The sequence below is a fragment of the Anopheles darlingi genome, chromosome 2 (assembly GCF_943734745.1).
Source record: "Anopheles darlingi chromosome 2, idAnoDarlMG_H_01, whole genome shotgun sequence".
Taxonomy (NCBI): Eukaryota; Metazoa; Arthropoda; class Insecta; order Diptera; family Culicidae; genus Anopheles; species Anopheles darlingi.
In genome coordinates this window covers 57,523,297-57,534,248 of record NC_064874.1, presented here as the reverse complement: position 1 = coordinate 57,534,248, position 10,952 = coordinate 57,523,297, and the positions used below count along the sequence as shown (strand labels likewise).

The following is a 10,952-nucleotide window of genomic DNA, read 5'->3' as shown; positions in this document are numbered from 1 at the left end:
CTTCTATGCGAAGATTATGTTTTTGATACAGTAGCATCAAAACCACGCATTTCATGCGTGCGACTCAGCTTGATTAACTATTCACGATCCATGAAAATCGGGCCAAAATGGGTCTATATCCTGAACAACAAAAACGGGGTCAGTTCTTACAGTTTATTGGTGTGCAAGGTTGTACACATTGAAATTGCCACTGATCTTTAATTATCACACAAGTCTTAAAATTAATATTCTCAAATAGCTATAGCTCTTCTTGATACCTTCTGTTACGTGTTGCAACCTGTCTGTGATCTGGTTTTCATTAATCGTCTACCAATCTTTTAGCTTGTAACGATTAACTCATATCTGATCTTAGCAAGTGCTTATCACCATTGTTTCATTTATAAAATATACTACAATAATAAACACACAAACAAGAAACAAATAGAGATTTTTTATAACGTTCATTCAATGAACCGTCAATATTGTTTCAGCTGATTGAAAAAATCGTTCAAATGTATCAGCCTTTTATGATAGGCGCACCGTAGAATTCATTCATATTACACTAGCGCGAAAATCCATCCAGCGTCTTTATCTTGTATGAAGCAGCTAAGGTAAGTTCGTTGGCGATCGAACGTTAATCGTATACTTGGCGCAATCCGGTTATTTCTCATTCATGCTTATCGTTTTCGCGTTAATGCGTGCCGCGTGTCTCGATCAAGGTGTTTCTGTGGATCACGCTTCTAGTCGTGGTGATGAAGACTTACGATTCCCAATCGGAGCGATGGCCCGAAGGTAGTGTTAATTACAAGCTCTCTGCAACATTAGCTTGTTGCCAAGAGCGCTGTAAACAATTTTCGCCGAGAATTGGCCCATAGCTTTTCGATAATTCATTTTTTAGATCACATATGTTTAGTCAATAACCGTAATTCAAAAACACTTTATTACCAGCAATAAATTATAGCAAATGCATATTCAATGTACAACCCGTTCATCCCCTGCATAAAAAACTAGCAGTAATATCGTAAACTACTTGAAAAGCAACAGGAACTAGCATTTCGGCAAATGTATGTTCTTCTGTATTTACTTTTGAAACATGAAATACTCCCGCTGTAATAATCAAGGTCGGTACGAATATGTTTATTTTACCAAATTACCCATTTGCTCCTTGCCGGTAAAATAAATTCATCTTCTTAGGAACCACGCAAACGAAAAATGCGATTTGCACGCCCACATGCTTCCCATGACCTAGGGCATGGTTCTGCGAGGTCACCGAGCCCTGGACAAGACACATGAGGTGTAAAAATACGGGCCAACCTGGTTCGGGTGAAGCAACCATGCTGAGCGTGCTGAGAGAGGTGTTCCGACGTAAATAATTTGGCAGCAGTAACAATGTTGATTGAAGTGTGGCCGGTGTACGATTGTATGTACATCGGGGTTTTAAAAATAAAACAGTTTTAATCCACATACTTCATCAAAATGAGGAAACGGGTTTTTTTTTTAGCTATTCCACCTTGTTCCGCCAGCTTTCACATATTACTCGAGCATACATGTTTGCAGTTTAAAGTATTTCTGAAACCAAGTGTCGACCATGTGTTGTTTCTCCGTCGTAAGCTGTGGACATTTCTTTTTCTACTACCATATCTCTTCTATCATAACCATAAAATAATAAAGAAAGTAAACACAACATGCCGTGATGAATTGTTCAATGATAATGCACTGAGTGCTAGAGTTAATCAACTTTCTCATAAAAATATAACCCGAATAATCAAATTAAACAACTTCGTCCTCTCACATCTAGACTAGATAGACGAACATACCCATCAGGTGGACAGAGCCCAATATTTGCCATATCATTCGCGATAAGTGATATACCATTAGCAGAATCGCGTCGGTAGTTACCAGTTTCAACCGACCTTTCCTTCCGAAGATTACCGACGGGTTATTACTGATCTGCATCCCGAAGCACTTGCATATGCGGGACAGCAAAAAAACCAAAAACGAAAAACAAAATTACAATATTACCACTCTTATGCACATGCACGCTCACCTCACCCTCTCACCCACAGTCGATGATCGAACCAGACAAACGCACACCTCACCTGAACGGGCACCGGTCGATTGAGGAGATCGCACCAGTAGCCTTTGGTTGCAACTGGCTGAAACCGAATGGAACTAGTTCCGGCTTACGGCACAGGTACCACGATCCATACGATGACACCGCTGGCGCCCTCTGCCTGTCGTTGGATCTCCGATGTGCCTTCAACACTCCACTTTGGAGACCGGGTTGTCGCGCGTGTGTGTGATCGGTCACTGCTGCGATATACACCGGGGCGGAGTTGGCGCGTCGTGTAAAGGTTTTCAACAAATCAAAACAAAAGCGAACCTTCGAGGTACCATTTAGGAACTGGTTTGAAACTCGCACTCCTTCCTTTCGGCACGCACTACCCTTGATCACGGTTCATAATTTTGGGGCAACCCTTTCGGAGAAACAATTTGGCCCTGGCCCAGCGCAGAGCGTGGAGCTTTCGAAGGACGTTGTATGAGCCCTTCGGTTGGTTTATTTTTTTTTTATTTCAGGCCACTCTTGCCCGATCACCAGCCAGCTTTCGGCAGTTCGGAAGGGCATCGGATACAGCAGCGATCGTTGTCGATGTGGTTTTGGGTCTCCCCCAAAATGGTCGCAAACGCTTTGCAGCTCCGGTGTTTGGTGGTATTGTTTCATTGAGAAAATTAGGACCAGTTTGTTGTTTAAGCGGGTAGTTTTAGGTTGTAAAAGGTAAAGAGACCAACATGCAGTGCATTACGTAAGTTGGGAAGGGTTCTACGAACGATGAATTCGTTGCCGATATCGGCAATGCGTCGGCTTGTACTGTGTGCTCCGGTTGATTATACTGAGGCATTATCACCCCCGGTAAACCAGTAAAATCCGGTCCCCCCTACATGCTGGTGGGGTGGTGACCTCATCCCCATTCGGCGATGCAGTGCAGCGATGGTGCGAAAATTCTTTCGCCTATCAAGTGTGGCGAGCTTAGTTCAGTGCAGATTCGAAATTCTTCCTCCAACGATGGAACGATTCATACGCACAGCACTGTGTGTCGCGCCTTTATCACACGATTAAACGGTCACAAATATGCCGCTGGGATCCAACCGACGAATGCGGCTCGTGGACGCGGATGGGGCGGAACGAGTGGCGCGTCGGATCGGACGCATGTTGCAAACGCACACACACACACACACGCACGTCAAACCAGCTGGTGAAGATTCCGATTCCGCGCCAGAAGCAACCCGACCGACACGAGCAACCAAACCCGACCACCCCGCTACCTACACACACCCGAGGGGGGAGGCCTATCATCTCCCGTCCCGTTCTCACACATGTGGTTAGCACGCATCGAGCGCGGCGGGGGACGAAGCGCTTTCTCTGTCACAAAAAAACCACCTCGGCCACATCGGTGAGGGAACCATCGAGCGGGCTAGCGTGATCGGCTCGCGCTCAGTCGCTCATCTCCCGGTTAACCACGTGTGCGTTGGCCAGAAGCGCGCTCCCGGAGTTTCTATCTGCCGGCCGTTTTTCTTGCGGCTCAGTTTAAATAAGAAGCTGTTCCCTCGACGTCTTGTTTTCCACGGTGGCTTCCGGTGTGGGTATCATAAATCGTCAAAATTCAGATTCTTGGTGCTTGAAAAGTAGCGTTTGTGCGTGCTTGTGTAAATCGTAAAACGGTTTTCCTGCTCGAGCCAAAACTTATCTTCGCAAAAGCAAAACATTGTAGCAGGCGAACCGTTTTTTTTTTGGTGTTTAGTGGTTGCCTTGGTACTGGTGAATCCGCACTACCGGAGCTCTGTGTTCAAGTGTGTTTAATTAAACCCGGGAAGAGGCTTCCCGCGAATTTCTAGACCAGTTTCATTTAATTCCAAAGTTCAACTTTAACCTCCAGCTCCACCTCCAGTGCAGTTTAGGTTTGCGTTCTAGAGTGCAAGAAATTAACAGCAAAAGTGCGTAGCAGCCGTCGTCGTCGTCGCCGTCTTAGGTGTTTTCCCACAGATCAGTGATTACTATTCGGCCACAATGACGGATCGCAAACGATCCAGCCAACCGCGCATCGTTCGAACGTACGAGTTCCCGACGAAACCGGAGAAGCTGACACTCGGCCAGTACCTGTACGACAGCCGGGATGGCAAAATTCTTGGTCGCACGGCCACTGCCTGGGGTAAGTTGAGAGTAGCCTGTCTGCGGTCGGTAATCCTGCTATCGCCCCACTCGTGATCGTGGTTTAGTAGGCTCTGCTGTGTATGTCTGTGTGTGTGCGCGTATGTGAATATGTGAGGACCGACGACAGCCACAGACTGTGGCCCAATTACCGATTGGACCGATCGGTGGCTAGTGCTTAGCCACCACGCTACCTCGCTGATAACGTTATCATTGACTGCAGGGGACGGGCGTTTAAGAGCAGTCGGTTCAGTCTCACGAGCACTTAGCTCGTGGCGCTCTCTTCCCTGCGTGATAAGAGAGACAGCCAGGAGGACTACTACGGACCACTACTTTCGCACATGGGACACACATGCACGAGGAGTACGGCCGGTTTGTGGAGGAGGTGGTCCCGAGAGTGCGTACGAGAAATGGCCTTTTTGGTCACATGGGCTTGCCGCATTCTGCAATCGACTGTCGAATCGAAGAGTCTGGTGTAGATGAAGGAGCAGGGTTCTAATTGGGAAAACACTCATTTCGGTGTTTGGCGTCACGGGAAGGCCACCTTACACCACTGGCACTGGAAACATGTGTACCAGGGTCATTCGATTATTCTGGATGCTGTCAATCAGAAACTCCGAACACGATTGCAGCACGATGCTGGACATTTACACGAGCGATTCACGGTACTGATTTGAAGGGGAAACAGTTCTAATGGTTTCCCCCTAGCGGGTTGTATGTTTGATAATGCTGCGATCATTATTGGCGACGATGACGAACGTTCCGCGTTGATTGTGCGAAACAGCAAATCTTTGAACTTCCCCTCGCTTGAAAACATCGTTGCTGAAATGCTTCCTCGCGGAATTCCATGACTTTACAATAAGGAAATTGTAAGAAATTTGTTCATAAACAACAGGGAACCTACTAAATCGCGATTGATAAGCGATCGTGATATCGAAAAGATGTAAAGGCCCCTGACACTATCACTTACCTGCAGGTACACTGGGTGGGAACATATTTACATTGATCGATCAGAGAGAGGTTGGGGTGTTTCGATAACATTGCGCAAACAAACGGTGGTTAAATTAGCACGGAACTGTTAACAGAACATCACCATTTGCGAGATTGATTATCGCGATCGTCCAGTGATTCCAACTCGTCCGAAGACGGGACGGGACGGGACTGTATTTTCGAAGTTCTTTCGTGGTGCGGACATGACCGCGGCTCTCGCGATAAATGGTTGCTATTTAGCAGCCCGAGGTTGGAAGGAAAAACATATGCTTCCGAAATGTGTTACCGATCCGGTAATGAATCATTAATGAAATGACAATGACTCACACCGCTTCGGAGTGGATTAAGGCCGGATCAGACCAACTGTAAGCCGTTATGGGCGAACGATGGGAGGTGTAAACCGACCTGAACTCACCTTGAATCCGGTGTAACTGGTGTTATGGTTTTGAGAAAACCTTTTCGTTTTTCCAATGCAACTGCATAACAGGGATTGCACGTAAACGTGATTCGATACGATCATCGATCGTATTTTTGTTTGTGCAAATAGGTTCTGAAGTACATCATTCATTCAACCACTAGAGTACAGAAGGAGAGAGAGAGAGAAAGAGAAAGAAAGAGATTAATCAAAAAATATTCCAGACATAATTAGCTTTTAACATTCTCTCTCGCCACTCTCCTCTCGCGGAACGGAAGTTGAGTGAAGAGGAAAGACCTTGACCCGCTACGGTGCAGATCATCATCAACAGCATCGCATCCATCAGAACGAAGGCACGCACTGGTCCGCGCTCTCGGTGGTAGCGATGGACAGTAGTTGATACTTCATTATCACTACCCAGTAATCGTGTGTGTGTTGAAGCACTTCCCACCATTACCTCAACTGCTAATGTCAATTGGAAAAGCGATTTTGTGTACAAGACGACACTACGGACACGGCCAGAGCCGTAGCGCATGACTGCATTTAGGAAGTCTAGCACGCCACCTACGGCGACAAACACCGAATGGACGGATTTGGGTGGAACGGAACGGTCGATTTTGGAAATTTAAAAATAATCAGCAAACCAACAAAACTCGCTCCCACGAATACCATCTCCCCCTGAAGCGGAGGAGGCTATAATTTAGCGTGACCGACAACAGGTGTCTCGATTTAACCGTTCCACTCCGGAATTGGAATATCTGCATCAGGCGGTGGAGACGCTTGGTGATTGGGGGAGAGTTTGCGCGATGTATTGACACGATGCTTGGGTCTTCTGCAATATACTACCCCCTCCGTAGCCTTCGGTTCGAAGGTCATTAAACCTACGGTGAAATGGGTCATTGAACGATCGCTGTGTTTTAAACGCCGTAGGACATTTGGAGGATGAAGAGGACTCTCAAATGATCGCGTATTTTTATCAATATTCATTCAAACGAAATGATTTCTTCGATTAAAAGTAAAGTAATTCCATTAGCAAACTTGAAGAAGAAATGATTTATCTGTATTCAGCAGACTTTTTTTCACCATTCTATTGATACCTCTGGCTTTTTCTGATAGGTGATAGTCGGATCCATCAATTCTTCTCCATTATTAGTCCATAGTATTCCTTTATTATCTTATGCCCAGACTAGTAGCAGATCTGCCAAATGTATGGAAAACACTCGTAGCTGCTCGAGATTATCTGGTGAATGCGGTGGCTACCCGTAAGCGCCTTTGAGCCTAATGATGTTATTGTGATATTTGTGTAGATGTTTGATATTGGAGCAAAAATAATGTTTTTTTTTTCATTTTCTACAAACTTTTTAGCTCAAGGCAGGAAATCAACATTCAGGGTATATTAGAATGACAAAGAACCTTGCAAAACACTATTATAATATACTAACGAAGGAAAGGACAAGCAAATGACCTTGCAAAATTACTATTTATTACGGTAACTCACACTCTGAAACACCGGATACTCCCATAGTCTGGGCACTAGACCGACGCAGAATTAGCTTCATATAATTGGCTGGTCTGGACGCAGCGTAATAGAAAAGATATTTGGTTGTTGTTGGGGATATTTGGTTGTTGTTCAGCATTCACATTTCTGATGAAATAGAAGGCAATTCGATCTGTCATCAAAACATGTCTGGATGGTCATAATTGCAACTTATTCGAGACAACTCGAGAAACGAGAAAAAAACTTCCTTCAACTGGTTGAGTTTTTCACTAGCTTCAATCTTTGTAGCATTCCAGATGTTGTACTCATTTTGTACACGTAATAATATTCCATTGAAAGTTGGAATTAGCCTACAAATACCTAATCACCTCCAAGCCCAGTTGACTATCATGGCCTCCAATGTGGTATTTGGTTGCCACTTTGGGGTCAATCATGATATAATTCTATTATTAAATTATGCCACAATGTCAGCTGAATAGTATCCAGTGATTTTGCTAGCTTCTGAGCTAATACTGAGATGGGCACAGATTTTGTTTTCCATTTCCTTCTATGTACTTTTTTTCTGCTGCTTTTGATTAGACAACGAACAAAATATACAAAGTACAGTTTTTTTTTTTTTTACCAACACCAAAGCTGCATTGCCATGCAAAGAGCTCTTTTATTCCTTGGCCATTTTAATGCTAATACCATCTATCTAAAATCAAGTCGATTGAACGATTTGATTCGACATTCTATTCCTCGCACAATGGACTATCAGTATTAAATACTATGTTCTCCAACGCCAACAAAACACACCAGACGCTAGCAGATGAATCATTTCAACGGCGAAATCGACAGAGGAAGCTGCACGCACCGAGAATTGGACGGCATGGAATGTGGTGGTGGCAGTTGGTAGTAACCATCCGGAGTAACCTTCCTCAACGACGCCGCCGTGACTCTGCGCATGATCAGGCGAAACGGGCATGTTTGGCCGGTGTTATCTTGATTTCTCTTAATTCTGGAACGTGTCCACGACCACAGCGCCGCGGTACGCCGCGACGCCACTGTTGCTGTGCACTAATTAGCGGATACCGCCAGTTTGGGGCCAGTGGCCGTTGTTGGTGTTTGCGAAATGATAACGCCCGAACCGAATTCGTTTCTCTTGTTTCGCTTCGGTTCGGTTGACTATCCGATGCACTTTCTTTCCTGTAGTGTATGGAGTCTTTCGGGGCTTCTTTGTCCTCGAGAAGACTTCTGACTAGCGTATATGAAGAGCAAATTAGCGCTGGAGCGTCGTCCGTAGGCCAAACACGACGTCTACAGCAGATATGCTGCTATTGCTGCCGTTGCTGTAGTCGATTGATTTGTTTGCCATTAACGGAGGATGTAAACAAGGATTCGAGCCCTTATTTACCTACCACCCATTTGGCAGTGGGAGTGAATGAATGTTGCAAGGTGCAACAACATGGTTAGCAACCACATAAAACCCCGGCTATAAACCAACTCATCAGATCATCAAATATTTTTACGATCAATTAAGCTGGCCTTTCCGCGTATGTCCTTTAGCTACCCGAATCGCCGTCCACGTTGGTTGCCTCTACTAGTCGCTCTGTAAACTGTGATTTCCTCATGCATAGACCTTCGTATACCAAATCAACATCGATGCTTACATAAAGCGCTTCACTGAAGCGAAGTGATGAGATCGATCACCCAAGGTACTATAATTACAATAGGAAAATCTGCCCCGATGCAAAATCCTTCCCCATTGACGACATCGGCCGCCGTTTCGAATGCACATGCACATGCACATGTGCCTCTAATCGAGCGAAGGGAAGCTGCGGAATGCATTTTCATTTTATATGCAAATGCAGGTGACTCTAACCGGTTCCACCCACCAATCTGACCTCGGATGGCGGCATGGAATGTCGTTCACTACTGTTGAGTGTGGAGGTGTAGGACGCCAATGTCGTTGTTGGAATCAAGATGCGATCAAACTGTAGCCATAATATTGAGTCATTCAACAAATCGATCACCCAACTTATACCGACCATACTATCGCCTGAATGAAACAGTAAACTTCAAGTACAGAACCGCACTGGCCCTGGCCCGCCTGCCTGTGCCTGTAACGGTGGAGGCTATGTAGAAGGTTTGTGTGGGTAACCGCGAAACCTAAATTTAATCATCCGGATTCGACCGGCCAACGGCGGTTAACTTACGGTTGCAGGGGCGGGGGAGTGGATGGTGAGGGTGAGTCGTGTCACAACGACACCACTCTGTAATACTTTCTCGTGATCTACCCGACGGTGTGTGCGGGGTGTCGGGCTTCGCTCGACTGCATCGAACCGGATAGCACGGGCGCGGGTTTCAGTTTCTAAATATACAAAAGCACCGTTTAATCGGCCCAAGTGTGCCCGACTGTTTCGCGAATACCGGCCCGAACACGAACACGTCGCTTATCTGTTTATACGGCGAATTTGTATGATACCGATCGGACATCGACGTGGTCAATATTGACGTTATGGCTTCTGAGTTACAATGTTACACTATTGGCCCTTAAGTCTCGTCACTGGCACTCCAGTTGTCCAATGGAGGGCTCCAGTTGTTCGATGTCGAAGCGAAACGTTGTCAGAACAGCCTAATGTGTTTTCTGTGACACTTTAGCTGCAGCACATGCCAATTGTGCTGGTTGTGCTGGTTGTGGGAGTTAAGGCTAGGTCAAGTTGATGCCTACCTACCACCAGCCCTTGATTTTAATGATAGCAATCTCGAGACTCGAGAGTCACCATTGATAAGCTTCGGGGGGTATTGTATCGCCGTGATTACGTCGTTTAATGCATATTAGATGGGGAGATATTTAAACACAATTGTACACCCACGTGTGCACCATGATTTGCATGTTCTGCTGCGGTTGGCTGGGTGCTATCGTAATTATTGCTAATCTTATCTACTCTCCATGGCGGTAGGGGTATGGTACTCCGTAGCAGTTCGTGTTTAAAAAGGCTATCCTGACATCTATTAACAATACATTCTTCCGTCTGTTTGATTCCCCTTTTCGTAGGTCAACTTATGCTATTCTATGCGGCCTTCTACACCGTGCTGGCCGCACTGTTTGCCATCTGTATGCAGGGTCTACTGGTATCGCTCAACCACGAGTTTCCAAAGTGGCAGCTTGAACAATCTATTATAGGCTCAAGTCCCGGTTTAAGCTTTCGACCCATGCCGGCAGATGTGGAACAAGTCGCTTCGATCGAGTATGTTGCGGCCAATAAATCGGACGTGGCAATATGGGTGGACCTCATCAATGGCTTCTTGGAACGTAAGTCTTTCATCGTTTCGGAGTGAGTTGGAACTTGATGCCTTCATTATTCTTTCTCTGTAGCATATGTCGATCGAGAAAAACTACCAGCCGGTACGGAGCAAGTGATCTGTGACTTCAATAGGCCGCCACCTGTCAGAAAAGTCTGCGCCTTCGACGTTAGCAAGTTGGGAATCTGTACGGCAGAACAAAACTTTGGCTACAATCGATCTGCCCCGTGCATTTTCCTTAAGCTCAACAGAGTATGTACCGAGGAGTGGTTCTAGTTGAATAGAATATAGTTGAAAGTTGTAGAGGAAATTGATTTCTATGAACTATTTTTCCACTCTGCTCGTAGATCTACGATTGGCAGCCAGATTACTATGATGTTGACGAGCTACCCGAGGACATGCCGAATGATCTCATTACCTACATCAAGGGACTGAACGAACAAGAACGTAAACAGGTATGGGTGTCATGTCAGGAGCTGGGTTCCGCCGCCAACAAGACGGAGCTTGAGGTCCAGTACTCTCCAAGCAGAGGATTTCCGTCGTACTATTATCCGTACCTGAACCAGCATGGTTACTTG

At 45.7% G+C, this 10,952-nt stretch overlaps 1 protein-coding gene across 3 annotated transcripts in view; it reads left to right on the top strand.

Annotated features, from left to right (window-relative positions):
- Nucleotides 1-3,466: 3,466 nt before the first annotated feature.
- Nucleotides 3,467-10,952, top strand: part of LOC125948717 (sodium/potassium-transporting ATPase subunit beta-1-like) — an 8,220-nt gene continuing 734 nt past the window's right edge. The window contains exons 1-5 of one of the 3 annotated variants that reach the window (XM_049675052.1): nt 3,467-3,617; nt 3,915-4,187; nt 10,127-10,384; nt 10,448-10,626; nt 10,722-10,952. The exon at nt 10,722-10,952 is cut by the window's right edge and continues 37 nt beyond it. In XM_049675052.1, the coding sequence (XP_049531009.1) occupies nt 4,046-4,187; nt 10,127-10,384; nt 10,448-10,626; nt 10,722-10,952 (810 nt within the window). In that variant the 5' untranslated portion in view covers nt 3,467-3,617; nt 3,915-4,045. Of the gene's footprint in view, nt 3,618-3,896; nt 4,188-10,126; nt 10,385-10,447; nt 10,627-10,721 lie in introns of all 3 variants that reach the window. The other 2 variants (XM_049675054.1, XM_049675053.1) reach the window with 2 other exon arrangements.